Source organism: Stegostoma tigrinum, chromosome 2 (genome assembly GCF_030684315.1).
Source record: "Stegostoma tigrinum isolate sSteTig4 chromosome 2, sSteTig4.hap1, whole genome shotgun sequence".
Taxonomy (NCBI): domain Eukaryota; kingdom Metazoa; phylum Chordata; class Chondrichthyes; order Orectolobiformes; family Stegostomatidae; genus Stegostoma; species Stegostoma tigrinum.
In genome coordinates this window covers 76,588,690-76,609,182 of record NC_081355.1, presented here as the reverse complement: position 1 = coordinate 76,609,182, position 20,493 = coordinate 76,588,690, and the positions used below count along the sequence as shown (strand labels likewise).

Below are 20,493 nucleotides of genomic sequence, written 5' to 3'. Positions count from 1 at the left end.
TATCAGCCAGTTAAACTTCTTTGGATCCATTTATTCTGCCCATGGAATTTGTCCCAATCAAGGGAAGACTGAAGATGATCAAACAAATGCCAATCCTGTGGGATAAAGAGAATCTATGACATGGCCCTGGATTTTGAAACTTCCTCTTGCTGATCTTCCCAATTTCACAGACAAGGTATTTCTGCCAAGAGATTTGCCTGAGAAGATAATCCCTTTACAGGGCAATATAAATGTTAGGAAGAAGAGTAGGCCATTTGACCCCATGAGCCTGCTCTGCCATTCATAATGATCATTGGTGATCAGTGAGACCAATACCCTAAGCCTGCCCTCACCTCCATATCCCTTGATCCCTTTAGGCACAAGAACTACCTCCTTTAAAACGCATAATGTTTTGACCTCAACTCCTTTTTGTGGTGATGAATTCCACAGGCTTACCAATCTCTGGATGAAGACATTTCTTTCAATTTCAGTCCTAATGACCACCAATACCTAAAGTCAATTCACGCAAGCAGTTTCAGTTAGTAACAAAATAAAAACCGAAAGAACTGTAGATGCTGGAAATCAGAAACAAAAGCAGAAAATCGTGGAAAAGCTGTGTGTCTGGCAGCATCTGTGGAGAGAAATCAGGCTTAACGTTTCAGGACAAGTGGCCCTTCCTCAGGATTGAGGAGAATTCTGAAGAAGGGTTACTAGACCCGAAATATTAACTTTGATTTATCTGCACAGATGCTGCCAAACCTGCTGAGCTTTTTCAGCAATTTCTGTTTTTGTTTCAATCAGTAATATCTTGCTTTCTGCAATACCTCAATCTAACAAAGGCATGATTCTTGCTCCTGCTGTGAGCACAGTGCTAAATGGCCAAGGCATGAGTTTTTGCAAGAAGAAATGCCTTTGCATCAAAAACCACGATATATGTACAAGCCACTATTCCAAAATACAGCGTGAAACATTAGCTCTTTTACTCGACATCATTAAGTTTTAAACACATTTCTTCATTGAAGGAATTCACCATTGATCATAAACCATAAGAAATAATATGCCGCAACCCAACGAGAACACCATCGCTTTTCTGCATCTACTTGTCAAGGTGAAAGGATGTGATTTTGAAATCAGTTATAAGCCAGATACCAGGATGATCTGACACACTGAACAGATCACCAAATCCACACAAAGACCAAGATATTCCTTTTCATTTACATGTTAATGCCCTAGACGACAAAGCCAAGGACTTTCACAGTGTTAATCAGTTGCACCTTAGCCATGGCCAATGTGAACAAATTCAATTGGCAACTATTGATGATCAGCAAGCATTGTAAAAGGCTTTTATTCAGGGATAGTCTGACAGTATTAAAGAAGTAACTGAGAACAAGGAACAAGGAGCAGTACAGCACAGGAACTTTTAGCCTTCCTAATTCCTTGGTTGAGTGCTATTCCTTGGTTGAGTTCCTGCTATGTTTGTATTCTTTGAGGGCTCCGTCTGTTTTCAGTTTCCTAAACCTTACATATGCCTCCCTTTTCTTTTTGATTAAGCTCTCAATTCTCTTGTCATCCAAAATTCTCACATCTTGCCTTCCTTAGCTTTCATTTTCACAGGAACATGCTGGTCCTGATTTCTGATAAACTGGCCTTTAAAAGATTCCCAAATGCCAGATTTGGATTTACCCTCAAACAGCTACTCCCAGGCTACATTCGTTCGTTCCCTACCTAATATTATGGCAGTTAGCATTCCCTCACTTTAAAACTTCCACCAGAGGACTACTCTGATCCTTATCCATAAGTAACTTAAAACTTAGAAAATTATAGTCACTATTTCCAAAATGCTTCCCCACTGAAACTTCAAACACCTGGCTGGACGAATTCCCTAACACCACATCTTTTATGGCCCTTACCCTAATTGGACTATTTACATGTTGTTTCAGAAAAATCCAGCCTGGACACAGCTAACAAAAATCACTCCTATCCAAGGCCCTCGCATTTAGCAAGTCCCAGTTGATATAGGGGAAGTTAAAATCACACACTGCACCAACCCTGTTGTTTTTACATTTTCCAATATCTGTCGACATATCTGAAAGATTTGTTCATTTTGATCACACTGAAATCAATGTGGCAGATCACAACAAGTCACTTTCAATGGCTAGGATCTAATCCAAAAAGCATTATGTCAAGTTATTGAGATGAATCTTATGTTCTTTTGGTTAAGTAGCAGAGACATCAGGATTTGCGCACGTTATTCTCTGTCTTGCTTAGTGAGTTTTCCCACCATTTCTTTCCAAATCTGCTCCATTAACTACCTACTCCACCACTATGATGTCTCTCTTGCCCAGTCCCAACACTACCACATGCCATTCCTGGAACAACTCACCAGTGTTGGGATAGGCCAGAATTGACTGGCAGCCTTAACACAGCATCATCTTTAAAAGGTGATTGTGCAACTCTACAAGCCCTGTCAGTTAAGACTTGTCATGGGTCCTGAAATTTGCCCTGGACAATGTGGACAAGATAAAGTTGTTGATCTGCTTCGTCGGCAGGGATGTGGAGGTCCTACTGGATGAGATGGTACACAGCCAGGAATTCTCTTAACCCAGGGCCAGAAGAGGAGGCCGCTAGGCACCACACTATATCAACCTGATCCAAACTGCCACCTGGGTCAGAGCAGTCTGTGCTGGGACTCCCCTGAGTGAAGGCTAGATCCCTTCACTTCACTAAGGGCTCCAGATATGCAAACTTCCTGGCTTTGTATCTGCACTAAACAGCACTGCAATACAACAGTTCTGTGAGCCTAATATCTCTGGCCAAGGGGACAAATCTAAAAATGCAAGGCAGTAATAGTGTCAGTATTCAGGTAGGATCAGAGTGAGTGAGCACAATAACAGCAAGCCAACAGATCAGAGATGCAGCGTGGTCCAATCAATTAGCTGAGTGTCTGCCTCTAAATACACAGGGTCTTTCTAGCAGCATTACAATAATAGTTCCAGGTGCAGCTGAAGTGGATCGCTGAAGTGCAGAAACATCCTGTACGTGGATCGGAAATGTCCCATAAGAGTTCTTAGAGGCTGGCGCATTCTGGGTACCAATGTTTATGGTGCATGTGGCTGGTGTCTATAGAGTGTACCCTGAGATGCTGGTACCCAGTATCCAACATAGAAGTACTTTGGAGCAAATGATCAGTTGAAGTTGCCAGGTACCTGTGCTGACTTCCATGTTGAGAATTTTTGACATCTAGCTTCCTCACCACATTCGGTAAGACAGCAAGCTAAATATTAATAAGATGAGTCGTGCCATTCGTAAGACATCGAACAAGCAATGATCCCCCTTAAATGGCAACATGCTGCTGCCCAGCGAAAATCTTGTCTTGCTGCTCAGCAAAAGCATAATGATGTAGTGAATTGTTCCCGGCATCAAGACGGGTCTTGCCAGACTGCTTATCCAATACTGCACAAATCTTGCCATAGCCCATGTCACTGAGGCCCGTAAAAAAATTCTGCGCACCATGTCAATGTTATATCAGGGACACACAGACACCGAATGCACAACAGAACTAGCACCTGAATTTGTGTACTAGCCAGAAATGAATCAGGATATTCAACGGCTCATGAATTTATGCGAGGTGTGCCAAATGTACCATTCCTAGCAGCAGAGGGATCCTTTATATCCTTGAATTTTCCATCCACTTTTAGAATAAAAATAATAACTCATCTATTCACAATGCATTGGCAAGATTACAATCTCATGACAGATTACTTCTCTAAATTTCCCTTGTTCAACAATTTAACAACACACTAAGTGCAACCATTGCTGATACGATGAGCAGTTTATTTGGTATCCCAAATACATTGGTGACTGACAATGGACTGCCATTTACTGGTAGATCATTTCAAGGTATCAATACTAAGTGGTAAGTGACCCATGTCACATGATCAAACATAAATACTATCAAATCAGTAACCATTAAGATGTTGAATAACAAAGAAAGATTTTCACATTTCAACGCTACATTTTCGTGCAACATAAATGGATCCTCAGCACAATTTATGCTTGAAAGACAAGTACAAACAACATTGCCCAACAACTAATTGTCTAACCATTTCAAAACATAGTACACAGCAGAATGAAAGAGATACAAAATGAGCGAACAGATAGAATACTACCAAAAAGTGTGCACTAAGCAGAGTGTCAGTTAGAAAGTCAAATATTGATAGTTAATACCAGGAAAGGTTTCTAAAATATGCAACTAGCCCATACAAATGTCACTATTGATCATTGTAGAAGCCAGAAATTAAAGCTAGGTCAGTCCAATGTACAGCATGCCAATCATGTTGGAAGAGAGTGAGGAAGAACACTGCAATATGATGATTGTGTGCCAACATTAAGCGACAATAGCAAGCAGAATGACAATCAAGTTTTCACACATATGCAACAGAAAACAACGCCATATCTCTCCAGATGGGTGCACGGTTATCAGTTCAAGATAAGCTGTCAAACGTCCAAGAGTTGAAGTTAGAAACGTTAGTCATTTAAACTCTGTTTTACCTGTTAGTATAATGACTGATTTGACAAATCAAGCCTAAGTATAATCTCAAACAGTTATATACAGTTAAGTTTTTAACTTGGGGATAAACAGGATGTTGTGTTATGTTTGTGACAAATAATCATATACCTTTGAGGTAAATGCTCTTGATAGCATCACCGTGTCTTGATATGTAATCTTAAGGTATAAAAGTCTCATACCTATCTTGTCCTAGATCAGTTGAAACCATAGCACTCTTCTGGACTCATGTTGCTCTGTTGTAAAGAGAAAAATTAATGTTGTCCAGACGCTTACGTGCCAGAATAACATAACATCTGTTGGATTCTTCACGCTATCTACACCCAGTTTCTTCTGTTATGGCAGGTAAAACACCCTGCCGGAGGCAAACTCGTACCACCCAGACGTGGATGAAGTGCACGAAGGAAGGTTAAATGATGTCATGTGAGTTGTCAAGGTGAATGAGTTCATCTTTAAACGGTTTTGGTTTCATAGATAGATAGAATCCCTACAGCGTGGAATTAGGCCATTTGGCTCATTGAGTCTACACTGACGCTGTGAAGAGCATCCCCTAGCCAATCCCTGTAACCCAGCATTTCCTATGGCTGTTCTACCTAGCCTGCACATCCCTGGATACTATGGGCAATTTAGCATGGTCAATCCATCTAAACTGCACATGTTTTGACTGTGGGAGGAAGCTGGAACACCCGGAGGATACCCAAGGAGATACAGGGAGAATGTGCAAACTCCACAGAGACAGTCACCCAAGGTTGGAATGAAATCCAGGTCCCTGGGGTTGTGAGGCAGCAGCGCTAACCACTGAGCGACTGTGCCACTCCAAAGTCAGCTGCTTATCATTTTTTTAACTTTGCTCCTTAATTGCATTGGTTCCGTTGCCCTTTTTACAAATTAGTCATTAACAACTGATTGAAGAATTGCTGGCAATACCTTAAACCGTTCACAGTCTACTACTGCAGATTAGCAAACCATTATAGTATTGCAATTAGGTTGTACAAACTCCTTCCTTCAAAGTTGTATTTTTAATTTTTTTTTATATTTGTGCACCTGTGTGCTTTATCCACACTATCTTGAGCAGTTAGTTTAAATGTATTTTGATTATCGCTCCTGTATATGTGCTTTATTTGCAATGCTTAAAGATCAGATCGAGAATAACTTCCAATCACATTCATGGCCTAACAGCTAAGCAAGTTAGCATCTACCAAACATATGTTATTCCATGAGATTTTTATCTCCTCCTTTCTCAGTCAACATGTGAATAACTCAAATCCTCCAAAACATTGTTATCACATTTTTACAGCTTTCCCTTATCTATCGATAATAACATTCAATGAATGAATTATTTTCCTGATCTTAATCTAGATTGTATTTGCTGCAATCACCAAGGTGGTTGGCTGAGGATGCAATATCCTGTTCAGAAAAATTTCAGTTATTCAGCTTTACTTGTCCCCTTCCTTCAACAAGTTTCCAATTCTGCAAATGTCTTTTAGTGGTCCTAAGATATAAACAAAATCACTAAACAACCACCTGAAAATCTATCTTTTGTGTTTAGAATATTCAACTGAATTATCTATTCCAAGTTTAGCTAATATACATACATAAATAGTTACTCATCAGTATGCAAATAAAATGGAATTTGATCAAGCAAATCATAGCTAGCAACACAAAAGTTAAAAAATACTGCATTGCATTTTTTAAACATTAAAATATTGCTTAATTGAAATAATATCACAAACCACTATCAAACTCACAGAAAATTTTAAATGACCTCAGAATTGTGACCAATACAATCTGCTCTTCCCATGTCCAAGTTGCAAATTGATAATACATTCTAAATGGTATTTTTTTAAAAAAATGTTATGTTTGACATATTCTGGGAAAAGCATTTATTGACCTGACATTATTAAGACTAGCAGTGCAGGTTAGATCCACATATTTGCAGAAAAAGCCTGACAAGTTTAGTGCTGTATGGCCAGCTTCAGTTCACATAAAAGCATTTTTAAAAAATGCTCAGAAATCCTCTGAAAACTATCTAAGTGCTAACAACAGTTAGTGGAATGGTACAGCTTTAAAAGATAATCTATTATCGATGCATCTCTTCAGCATTAGAAAATTATTTTACAAACTAATGAAGGATAAAATATATGCATTTTGAATGTTCAATATTCTTTAAAATTTCAAAAGTTTAATTCATGTTCACAACATTGCTGTTGAGTAAGGAAACAATGTTGAAATAGTTATTGCTGAAGAATGCATCAAACTCCACCAATCGAATGACATTGGAAGGACTGAGGTGCAGAGACAGATGACCTCTGGATCTTGAGGAAGACAGGCCTATGAAGTAGGTTCCCTCATACTCTTTGTAACATTGTCTATTTTACTAATGTAGCTTTTACTTGATTACTGTCATGGAATAAATATGTCTTGTTGAAGAAAGAGTCTCTTCTTGTGAGACCAGCTAGTGGTTTTACTCTACCATTTTAGACTAAGTAGGCCCTGTAGATCCAGTAAGAAAAATGAGTTGATATAGCTATCTACCCAAACAGATATTGGCAGTTGATGCCTTGACATGCTCACATGAGCTGGTGCTAGCAACTGTTTATTCACTGGACATCGCTGGGTAGGCCAGCATTAACTGCCTGTCCCAAGCTGTCCTTGAGAAGGTGGTGGAGATAGTGAGCTTTCTTGAACCACACTGCAGTCTTTGTAAAGATTTGATTTAGATATTTTTCAATCAACCTGTTCAGAGATGATTAGAGCAGGTAGGACTTGAGCCCATGTTCACCTGGCTGAGAGGCAAAGATAGTACCACTGCACTACAGAAGGCCCATAAGATTTGATTTAGCTGTACCACACAACATGGTGTGGAGCTGTGCAGATTGCATTTCAATTTTCCTGTACAGAATGAATTCCAGAGAACTCAGAAGAAATTTCCAGTTACAAATTTATGAACAACTCAGGCAGACATCCAGAAGTGGACACATTCATGGTAAGCTTCAAAAAAGCAGAACCTATAGTTAAGGAATAAAGCACTTCAGACCTGATAAGAGAAGCACAGTATTAAGTTTGAGCTAGAAGGCACATGGAACAGGTCCACTTGCCAGGCAGTTACAGATGGCATCAGAAACGAAATAACTTTAGGTACAGTCACAATTAGACGTTTAACCATAGAAAGTGAACAGACATTGGAGACCGTGAAATAAAAATATAATCCCAGCAGGCAAGGAGAAAGCCTTAAAAAGTAAACATTGTCGATTCAAGCTATAAAGATAAAAAGTTGAGAAGTTGTACTTGCAACTCTGCCAGAAGACTACAATAAGAGAAATCAAGGGCCAGAGAATTAAAGTAATCCAGAGTTGATGTGAAAAGACATAATTTAGAAGCCCAAGCAAATGAAGTATAACAGAAAATTAAAGGAAGGAGCCTACTGAGGCTACATTAAGAGTGGCAAATCTATCACTGAAGTTGCAGTTATAACAGAGAGTATTTAGGTTGCAGAAACTGAAAATTCATTTGCAAATGCCATCCAGTATCCAAGGGAACCCATACACAATTTCATGAATGGTCTCTACAGATTCATTGAAAAATATGACTGTGGAGCATTAAAGGCAGAATTTACATTTGACAGAATTATTGCTGGAATTAATTATGGACTTTTCTCAGATTTACTACAGTCCAGAGAAGATTTGACTTTGAGGAAAGCCATTCTAATGATGTCGGAAGCAAAAATCTGAAAAATACTACAGAGGAAATCTCTGAGAGAACTCAGGGTGGCACAGCGAGTCAGTGTTTGCACTGAAGCCTTACAGCTCCAGGAATCCGGTTTGATTCCACCCTTGGGTGAAAATCTGTGTGGAGTTTGCACATTCTCCCCGTGTCTGCAGGGTTTCGTCCAGGTGCTCCAATTTCCTCCAACAATCCAAAGATGTACAGGGTAGGTGGATTAGCCATGGGAAATGCAGAGATACAGGGCCAGGGTAGGCAGTTGGGTCTGGGTGGGATAGTCTTTGGAGGGTTGGTGCAGACTTGATGGGCTATTTGGCCTGGTTCCACACTGTAGGGGTTCTATGATTTCTACAAAAGTAAACCCTATTGCAAGAAATCTGCAAAAACCATTCAGTTTATAAAGTCAAAAACCTGAAAACACATGCAACAAGTCAACGTAAAGAGTAGGCCAGACAGCAGAGGCTAACAGACACTGTCAGTGCTGAGGAACAAGAAAATTTCACAGACACAAGCAGTACCTGGTTATTAAAACAAAAATGCTATATCTGTAAAATATCTGAAGATGTCACTATCAGAAGATGTGCAGAAGTAGGACAGTTACAAGGATGGTGCAGGTTAAATAGCTATACTTATATAGATGTTAATGAGGTACAGCAAGCTGCAAAATAAGTGATATCCAATGTACTTGTAAGAAAAATTCATTTTGACAAGGCAGATTTATGTCTTCAGACATTTAATTAATTTTTGGCTCTTGAGACTGGCACAAATGTGGATATATTAACAGATCATTTCTCATGGATTAAGGACCGCAGATTACAGGCTATAATAATGAAACTGCATTGTCCAGGAGATATAGATGTCAAGATTAAAGGCATCCTACAAGAAACGCAGCAATAGAACGGGTACCACAGATTAGAAAGTGCATAAGTGTTTCACAATCAAGAGTGCTCATTCTTTTGCATGAATACCTGTCTTGACTTCAACCTTATTTAAATGATGTAAGGAATTCAACTTGTTATAATCAACAATGAACGAACCAAAAGACAGTCATGTGTGATCTGTTCAAAGAGATGCCAGGCAAGCAGCAACTACTCAAGGAACAATTAAGTCAAGAAAATGTTAGTCATTGAACAACCGGAAAAGAGAAAACCCACAGAGGGTTTTGTTGATCTGTCTAAACTTAGGAGAAGAAGACAGAAGGTTTTGAGATATAATAGAATTGTTTAATATGGACAGTAAGATGAAAATCTGCAATCACAGAAGATTGTCAAAAATGTTTTCCACTCCTCTCAATACTGAAAGATGTCCAGATGGCAAAAAAGCGCTGAAGATGAGGAAGATAATGATCAATATGATCCATTGAGCTTATTGATGAACCTTTAATGAAATTGCTCAGATGCAGCGCAGCCTGGCAAAAATGTTATAGCAGATTTGAATTTGATGTCAGGTGATGAGATGATGCCAGGCCATTATAAACATTTCAATTCTTCAGTTTCCAAAGAAGAATGATCAATCCCAGTAACAGAGATCATGCCAAGTAAACAGCAATCCACAAGAAGCATGACTAAGGAAGTGAACATAACGAGTTCACCAGCAAAGATATGAATACAAATACTTAACCCAATGACAAAGTTGATGCATAGAATTTTCATTCTTTAGCACAGATTGGCCAGCAAGGTAAAAACAAAGATTTTGTTGCACAAATTGAAGATAGGTTGCATAAGACTTCAGGGAAAGTCTACAGATTCAGGATACAGGTAAGAAGAAACTATGTGGCATGGGGATTCAGGAGATTATCAATAAGAAATTTTCCAGCTCAGAAATCCAAGAAGTTGTAAAAAGAAAATACCTGTTTCATCATGGCATCCATTTTCCATAACATAAATCTAGTAGTTTAAAGGTCCCCAGATGATATAATGGGACAGTTACATGTATCAGCACGAGAGACTGCCAGTATAAAGGAAATTCAGTCGATTAAAAATCTTTCAGGTGAGATGATAGAGCAATTGCTAAGTTCAAAGGAATAATATCCACTACAAAAGACACCTGAGAGATAAAAGGTTCCTCTGTGTAGAGAGACTTCCTGAACCTCATTAGATCAAGAAGTGAATCAAAGTCAAAAGCCTTCCACCCGAAGACTGGTCAATCTTCCAAGTCTGAAGAGAATATGGTCAAGAGGAATAGTGAAGGTTCCAGAAAGCCCAAAATTGTGAAATCAGGGACTTGAGGAAAATGGGCTAGTGGTAAATAGAATTATATACATGAATGATAAAAATTAATTGTTGGGGAAATGCGTGGTGGGAGATGTTCTGTAAAGGTATCATTCTGAAAGAGTAATACTAAAACTGTATTAAGCTGATGATGTCTGAAATTCAGAAAGGCTGAACTTCTCTGGATCTTGAGGAAGACAGATCTACTGACGAGATTTCTTTGTGGTCTTTGTAACAATGTCTATCTTACTAATGTAGTGATATACAATAGTGGAGTGACTGGCCAGTATTAATCACATGGTGGCCTGTAATTAGATACACAGAGGTGAAAGCTGTTGCCTATCATGCAGCAGGGATGGACAGGTAATTGGTGGTTCCTCCATTATTTGACTCAGTCAAGGATTTGAATGCCATACTTGAATGACACTCAGATATGTCTTATCATCCAACTGCATTGGTCTGGTTGTTTGTTAGCAGTTGTAATTCCTGGATCTACCAGAATTTACACTGTATTAATTCATGAGAAGATTGACCAGTCTCTTTCTGTAAATCTGAATGCAATGAGATATCATTGGCCTGCCTGGTGCTTCACTCCATCATCTTTGCCAGGAATGCTTGACCCAGCATACCAATAACCCTTAATGAATGATCATTTATCCCACAGCTTCCCTCCCTCACCACTGATCAGTCTCCCAACACACTGGAACTGCCTCCCAAACTATTAGCCATGACCTGCGATCAAACATCCTAGAATATGCCTCCATCATTCTTGCCCTCTATTACCCGTAACTCTCAGATCCTCATCATTGACCGTCCCTCTATGACTTCTGACTTTTCACCAATCACACTTGTAGACACTCACTTTCCCTGCATAGTTCAGCTTCCTGTCTCTGTTTCCCATAATCTTTCATATTGTTGGTACTACAGTTCTTCTCATGGTCAGACACTGCCCCTATCCCTGTTCATAGCTGCCTCCTCTTCCCTAGTTCACAAAGCTCCCCATTCAAAAAAACCAGCTGTCAATCAGCCCAAATCCACTTGCTGCACACCACCTGTAACTAATCATAAATGCAAAAACATGATTTAGTCTTTTCCTGTACGCTTAATGCCAAATGTCTCGTTTACCCTGGTGAAGCTGGTTTTAATAAGTGTGCACGACATGGTAATGTATTAAAACTGAGTTCCTGCTGCTTGCTGCTGAGAAGCATAACCTACCTACAATCCACCAAAATATTACCAACTTTCATTCTACCGTCAAGAAGTTGACATTTTTGACTTTTGCTCACTTAAATGCCCTGCTTGCCTTTTTTCTGCTCCCGGCAGCTTCACAAGATTTCACCCATCGATTTGTTTTGAGCTTTCATTTCCTCCTAACTCATTGCTCCTCACCGCTTTTATGAAGGTCTGTTCTAATGCCAAAATACAGCTTGACATCTGCCAGTATGGTGGAGTACAATCCATGGTGGTCTTGTCAGGTTACTCCATCATAGCCTGTTTCTAAGTCAATCCCGATTTTGTCTTCTCCTGAGCTATACGTAAATTGACTTACTAAGGAGCAACGTAAGAATGTTAACTCTTAACAGATTATTTCCCTTCTTAGTGCAGGACTGCTGTACTCAACCTCTGCATGTCAATGATTATTCCAGCTATTTCAGGATCAAACTGGGACTTTTCTATACAGCTCAGCATCACACATTGTACAATGCAATAAGCAAGTAGACAATCCTGTATGTGCAATTTTTAAAACATTTAGTGAACTACTTAATGCAATAAATAGCTAGCAAGGATATTAAGCCTCACTGTACATGACACCCCAAGGATCAGTCAGTCAAAGTACAATCTTGCAGTTCTCTCCACTTATAGTATCCACTATTCTATTTTTATTATATGCAAAGCACACAAACCGATTCCACTTGAGTCTAGTCGCATATATCCTTCTGCTAATGCATTAAATCCAGTGAGTCCTCCCATGGCGGCATAGGGAACATCTGGTCCTACCGATCGTCCTCGAGCCAAACGTTCTTCTTTAGTCTCAACGATCATTGTATGAGCATATGTTGGGTGGGTACAGCCACAGGTAAAGGAACTGTGAAATCCAGAACATCCTGCACCTGTAAGAAACAAATTATAGGTTATGCATGCAATATCAAGTGTAAAAGTACTACAGAAGAGGAAAAGAACTTTAAAAATGTACAGTTACACAAATTTTGCATGAAGAATAAATAAATGCATTTAATTTCAACCCTTTATCCTGCCACACTGTAGTCCACATCGAGCAAAGGGAGACACTAATGATCAAACAGAGACAACAGTAGGAAGCAATCAAATTGTAGGTACAGTAATACACAGTTTTTTTTAGGCATGTGAATTGTATTGCATCAAGTTTCTAATTTCAGCCCACCATCATAGAAGATATTGTTGGAGATTTCTGCCAGGCACAACAGTACAAAATCAGTTGTTTACATTTTCTTCCTCAGTTACACAATATCAGCAATGCAGACTTAACCACAGATCATTAGTCTGACCTAACAACATGCTGGTGAAGTGAAATTAATTAGAATACATAATTATTATAAATGGAAGCTGTGGCTTATATAGTCAACTGAAACTTTTTTTTCAGCTCTGAGACATAGCTGAAAATGTATTGCTTGTTGATAAATGAATCATTTCCTATTCATACCAATTCTAAGGGCACACTAAAACTAACTTTGGGCAGTATTAATTCTGTGGCAACATCAGACAGAGACCATAAAGATAAGTGCTTAAAGTTCCTTGGAATTGCTTCCAATCCACAGTAGTTACTTTGTTGATCATGTTATGGAACTCCAACTTAAGCATTTAATGGAGTTTTTCACAAAGGAAGACATGAATAACATAGCAGAAATGATGGGGAACATAGGAATAGTGAGCGGGAGGAACCGAATCAAACCTGTATTAGTAGGGATACAGTGGTGGCAAAATTGATGAGATTAAAGGCTGTTAATCTCCAGGGCCTGATAGCCTACATCCCATACCACTTAAGAAACGGCCCAAGAAATAATGATTCATTAGTGGTCTTCTTTCAAGATTTTTTAGACTTTGGAACAGTTCCTACAGATTGGAAGGTAGCTAATGTAATCGCACTAGTTAAAAAGGGTGGGTGAGAGGTAACAAAGAACTACAGACCAGTGAATATGACATCAGTAGTGGAGAAGATGCTACAGTCCACTATCAAAGGTTTAATAGCAGAGCACTTAGAAAACTGTGGTAGAATCAGATATAGCTCTTGTAACTAAATGGATCAAGGGATATGCAGGAGCGCGGGGTTAGGGTATTGAGCTTGATGATCAGCCATGATCATGTGAATGACACAGCAGCCTTCAATCTTCTACATTTCTACGTTAATCATTATGCCAGTCATACAAAAGAAATTTCTCCTTATCTCAGACCTAAAAGGTTTGCCTTTTACTTTCAAAAAAATGAACTCTGCTTCTGGGCTCCCCCACCTTAATGAACATCCTTCTTGCACCTAACCTGCCTAAAGCTGTTAGAATTTTATTGGCTTCTATACAATCTCCGTTGTTCTTCTAAACTCCAGCGAATACAATCCTAATTGACTCAATCTCTCCTCATTCTTCAGTCCTACCATTTTAGGAATCAATTCAGTAAACGTTTAGTAAGGGATAAACCTTTTAGGTCTGAGAAAAGGAGAAATTTCTTTACCAAGAGAATGATGAGACTATGGAGTTCACTACCACAGAAAACAGTTGAGGCCAAAGCATTATGTGTTTTCAAGGAGGAGGTAGATATAGCTCTTTTGGCTAAATAGATCAAGGGATATGGGGGAGAGCAGGGTTAGGGTACTGAGTTCAATGACCAGCCATGTTCATGTGAATGACAGAGCATGCTCCTATCTTCTACCTTTCTATGTCAATCATAATTCCAGTCATATAGTACTATGATAGAGCTGGAGCAACTGTGGGAAATTCCAGGTTCTTATCTTTATGACTGCTGGATGGGATTGCTGGGTACAATGAGTGGCTTGCATCCTAATCCGTCAATACATCTCCATGATCTGCAACTCTGGCTGGTTTTTACATGATAAATTTCACAGAATGCCTCCAGTGTGGAAACAGACCCTTCAACCCAATAAGTCCACACTGACCCTCAAAACATCCCACCCAGACTCACCCTGTATAACCTGCCTATTCTACACATTCCTGAACACTATTGGCAATTTAGCATGGTCAACCCAGCAAGCCTCCACATTTTTAGACTGTGGGAGGAAACCAGAGAAAACCCCATGTAGACACAGGGAGAATGTGCAAAGTCCACACAAACAGTCACTGGAGGGTGGAATCGAACCCAAGTCCCGGTTACTGTAAGGCAGCAGTGCTAACCACTGAGCCACCATGGCACAATGCCCGAATGTATAGTTAATCCAGGGGTTGAGACACCAATTAACTGGATTGTTTTTCTTAATTGCTGTTGAATTTGAGTTTTACTGGAGTTCCACCAATTCAACTGACTAGTAGGTATACTATCACATTTTGACTTAAGAGCTGGGATTTTATAGTCTCCAAGGAGCATGCTTAAATCTAATAGAAAGAGTTTGTAAAATTGAGTTGCATGGTAGTGATATGTCTGCCGCCTTCACATCAATGCTGTCATTTTAGATGTATCATGGAAGGTGACAGGCAGTCTACACACCCTTAGGCTAATTGAGATCCCAAGTGACATTATCGCTATGCCACTGTCTCCCACAAAGCAGCAGAGTTAGGGAAAGTGGGTATCTTGGGGTTCTGAGTGAACAGGGCAAACACTGAATCTCCTTCACCAATTAGTTTGAACAATTGAGAAGTAAACAATCCAAGGACTGAGAAGGAAGTGTAAATTAAAGTGGGTGAATTCAATAGCAAAACAAGTGCAGAAGGAAAATAAAGTGAGAGAAAGAGTGATTAAATTAAAGAAGGGACTAAAAAGGAAAAAGTTTAAAAACTACACAATAAATTTATATACTTTAAAGCTTTGGCAATTAATTCCTGAAGGAATGAGAGTCCATACTTGAGGGGTTAATTTTTCAATGTCAGAGGCTGGTAGGCAATAAATAAATCTTATCCTATCAATGAAACAGCATTTACACTGGAACTTAACTTTCCACAACAAGTTTAACTCATAACCACTGAGTAAATATAGAACCTTAATTACAACTAAGACCATCTTTGACCATATGTTGCAACTGTCTTACGCACAGCCCTCATCAACTTCTCAATCTTACATATTTGCTTCAGACAAAATCTAATCCCAATTCACTTATAACTGCAGTTTCAAAATCCCAACTATCTAGCCTCTTGCCCTTCATTCACCTTAACATTTCTGCAGCTAAAATTTGCTCAACTTTACTCTCACTGCTATCTTTGATGCCAGAGTTCCCCTTATTCTTTCTCTCAACCTGGCCATTACTCTCATCTCTGCTGCTTCAAGTCCAAGGGATGTAGAATGGAACAGACATGGCAGTGACTGGTTTAGCACTCACTACCAGACCTTCTTTGACCACATAAAGCATTATCAGGTCCTGCTCCCAAATGCTAGAACTGTTTAGTATTCTAAGATCATCCTTAAATACAGAGAAAATCTCCAAGCACTTTTGTTTCTATAGCAAACTGACCCCTCTTCTCTGCTTTATTCAACTTTGCCTCCAACAATAAGTGTAAAGTATTCATGGACATCCTTACACTAAAAATGAGAACAATTCACTCGTTACTTCACTCCCTTTCCTTATCCACTGCATCAAAGTTTTGCTAAAACCTCCCACTATCCTATCCCAGAGATCCTAGCTTCTTCTATATCCTCTTTATCACACCCATATCTTCCTAGAACTCAACTTCTCCATAAGGGTCACCTCTACCGTCCTGATATTATTCACATAAAACGAATGACCATCCAACTTTACTTACCGGTACTCATGCTCATTAATGTCATTCTCTTTCAACTCTAACACTCGGCTTCTGAAAAAATAAAACCCTCAACCAACCATTCTTGCCAACTAGGTCTTAATCTCCAAAGTACCTTTTCTCTCCAAAGCCTTTTGTTGCTACTTCCCAAATCCAAATCTTTTGTAAAGATCCATGTAAGAATTCTTCCAATCAAGTTTTTGCTGTAGCTGCAGTACTGAAATGGCACTTCTCAATGTCACAAAGTTATATTATTCTTCTTTGCAGGTTTTGACATTGTTGATCATACCGCACTCTTCCAGCAGCTCACTACCATCATCCGGCGGGGTGGGATTGCATTTGCCTCATTCCGTTCATATCCATCCAACCATAACCCAGAGTAATACCTTCAATCATTTTACACATATCTACAATATATTTGCTTCTAATATTCCTCAAGGATCTATTCTTGACCCCCACTATTTCCCATCTTTGTACTGCCCCTCAGTGACATATTCAAAGAAATTTATCTCAAAGACAAGATTATAATTAAAGGGAGAATAAGAATTGAAGAAGTTACAAGAAATGTCTTCACTCAGACACAAAAATTATTGTTAATATAGAACAATAATGCAAACACTCACATTTTTGGCATTTATATGGTACCATTTCATCATGATCATCTGCAAAATGTTTGCACCGGCAACGAATTGGCTGAGTTCCATTCAGTGGCACATAATTGTAGGAGATACACCGACAACCTGTTACTCTGCAGGGGAGCAAGATTGGACGCTCTGTTGGAATTTCTTTGAAATCTGTTTTGTGCTGTTTATATCTGTTAGAACAAAATGTGGCAATTTTCAAAAAAGTTGTTTATGTGCACATTTGTAAGACAGATATATTCTACAAAGTTATATTACATGGTTTCAGCGTTACGTGGTTTAAAAATCTGTACTACACAGCTCAGTTCTACATGTGTTGCAACACACTTCCTGTGTTCACATGTCCAAGTATCTACCAACATAACTAAAAAATCTTCAATCTGTACACATTTTCTGTCAATTCTACCATAAAAAATGCAGACATAGTAAGCTTTAGTAGAAACTGTTTGTAAAGTCTTGCCTTTCTCTACCTCCATCATCCTGAATGTGCAGTACTGGCTATTATGGGAGGCAGACATAAAATAATCAAAGCAACACAGGCATTATCCAGTAGAACTGTGGATATAACATCTTCTGGGAAACATATTTCACTTAACTACACATTGTTTGGACTTCAATGTGCAACTTTGATAGATCAAATTTACAAAGTGGCATCAGAGTCAACATAAAACTCTAACCATAGGTTATGATCTCCGGTTGGGTCACAGGAAGAGACTTTGGAATAGTGAACTCAGAGGTTGTACAGCAGCTGTGGAGCACCAACTTTGTTGAGGAAGTCCTGGGACCAGCACAATGATATGTGCACACAATATTTTTCTCCAGCTTGGTGTTCACTTGGTTGAGGGTTGCAAACATGCAAATGCTCCCTCAGTAGAGGCTTTTTATTTTTGGTTTATATTTTAATAAGAGGGGATGTGAAAGAGACTGAATCTTCAGATGACACCATGCATGACAGGTTCACACCAATGAACAGAATCCTGATTGGAAGATAAATAAGTAGGGTGGGAGGTCATGTTGTAAATTTAAGGGTTGAAATTGGATAATATTTTGATTCAGATAATATTTTCACAATTGATTTAAATTTATACACACAGAACATATTTTGGTATGTGTAAAATCCAAAGCATGAACTTCAATAATTAAATAACTACATGTTACTACCTTGCTATTATGTTCAATTTTGATGCTTTCCCTACTCTCACTCAACAATTGAAGACCACCACCTTTTCTCCTACCCCATCCTCCACTCAAAAATTCTGACTCTTTGACGTGGGATCACACTCGAAAAATATTTGACAAACACCTCCTTACGACCTTGGGACATTCCAAAGTGCTTAGCAGGCAAATGTTTTAAAGTGTAGACATTGTTATATAGAAAAATTGGTGAGAGGCTAATTTAGAATGTTCTTTATTCTTCATTATACAATAAGCGATCACTTACTTTAGGTAATGTAGTTGAGTCATTTCAGAGATACATAACACAAACAAGGTTAATATGCATTTAGGTTAGAAAGGGCAAGAGAAGGGTAAGGCTATAAGGTAGACGAGCAGAAAAAGACCATTTGGCCCATTGAGCCTGCTCCATCATTTCATCATGGCTGGCATGTTACTTTTCCCATAACCCCCTTACTTCCTTATGAATCAAGAACCCATGTGTCTCTGTCTTAAATACACTCAATGACTTGTCCACCACAGATTCACCATCCTCTGGCCTAAGAAATAATTCCATTGAGTACAGACGCAGAATCCATAACTGCTTCTCGTATCGCAAGCCCTTCATCCAAGGATCATTCTTGTAAACCTTGACTGGGCTACGTCCAATGCCAACGCGCCTTCCTTAGATATAGGGCCCAGTTTACTGCCTGGTACTCACGCTCATTAATGTCATTCTCTTTCAACTCTAACACTCAGCTTCTCAAATTTATATCCTTAGATATAGGGCCCAAAATTGCCAACAATATTCCAAATGCTGTCTTACCAGAGAATTATACAATCACAGCAGAGCATCTCTGCTGTTGTATTCTAGTCCTCTTGAAATAAATGCCAGCATTGCATTTGTCTTCCTACCTGCCAACTGAACCTGTATGTTACCCTTGTTCATTGTTCTTTAGAGATTCCTGAGCAAGGACTCTGGGTAATTCTAGATATACATACATACTGAAACATTTAAAAACATTTCAAGTTTCACATAATAGGCACTAACATACAATTAGATGTACAGGCATAAATATTTAAAAGTGACAAATTTAGCTCAGCCTATTTCTACCAAGACTGCATTTAAATGATTCTAATTAAAATCTATATCTATATTAATGATCCATTCATTGTACTAATAGGAAATGGCATGCCTGGACAATTTGTTAGGGGGACATCATGTCTGACCAACTTGTTTGAATTGTTTGAGGAGGTGACCAGCTGTGTAGGTGAGGGCAATGCATCTGATTTAGTCTACTTGGTCTTCCACAAGGCTTTTGACAAGTTTGGCGAATTGGATCCAGAACTGGCCGAGTTTCAGAAAAAAAAACAATGGTCGTGGGGTGTTTTTGTGATTGGAGGCCTGTGTTCACTGGGGCTCCTCAGGGATCAGTCTTGGGGCCGTTACTATTTGTGTTATTATGCGTGATTTAGACTTGAATGTAGGAGGGTTGATCAGTAAGTTCATGGATAATGTGAAAATTTGTGGGGTGGTAAATAGTGAGGAGGATAGCATTAGACTACTGGAGGTTGTAGGTGGGTTGGTCAGATGGACAGATCCATGGCAAATGGAATTCAATCTGGATGAATGTGAGCTGATGCACTTGGGCAAGACAAACAAGGCAAAGTAGGGAAACACCAATGATCAGAAGGACCTTGGTGCGCATATCGACTGATCCCTTAATGTAGGAGGACAGTAGATAAAGCGTTTAAAAAGGCATATGGCATTTTTGTCTTTATTGGCGAGATTATGCTCATACTCTATAAAACATTGGTAAGGTCAGAGCTAAAGTATTGTGCGCAGTTCTGGAATCCACATTATAGGAGGGATGAGATTTTACTGGAGAGGGTCCAGAGGAGTTACCAGGATGTTGCCTGAGCTAGAAAGTCTTTGTTATGCAGCAAGATTGGATAAACTGGGGTTGTAAAATAGTAGTGTGGGATTCCTGACAAAACACAGATAGCAACAGGTCAAGTACTCTGCTCATTACCACTTTCTCAAGAGCAATTTGGATCTTGCAATACATATAAATACCGGTCTTTCCAGTCATACACACATGCCGTGAAAAGAAATTTAAAAATAGACAATGTTATAATAACACAGCTTACAAATAGACAAGAGGTCTTATTTGTCAGAATGTATCACCTACTGTGAGTTACCACCCCAGTTCAACGAACAAATTCACAGTCAACAGTTCAAACATTTACCAAGCAGCAAAATATGGTTCTAGTAATTCAGTAGCTAA

The 20,493-nt window shown here is 39.0% G+C and overlaps 1 protein-coding gene across 2 annotated transcripts in view; it reads right to left on the bottom strand.

The window, feature by feature from the left end:
* fam221a (family with sequence similarity 221 member A) overlaps positions 1-20,493 on the bottom strand; it is a 60,749-nt gene that overhangs the window by 13,540 nt on the left and 26,716 nt on the right. For both annotated transcript variants that reach the window (XM_048563637.2, XM_048563644.2), the window contains exons 3-4: positions 17,036-17,226; positions 12,384-12,590 (exon numbers count right to left, since the gene is read on the bottom strand). In XM_048563637.2, coding sequence (XP_048419594.1) covers positions 12,384-12,590; positions 17,036-17,226 — 398 coding nt within the window. The remainder of the gene's footprint in view (positions 1-12,383; positions 12,591-17,035; positions 17,227-20,493) is intronic.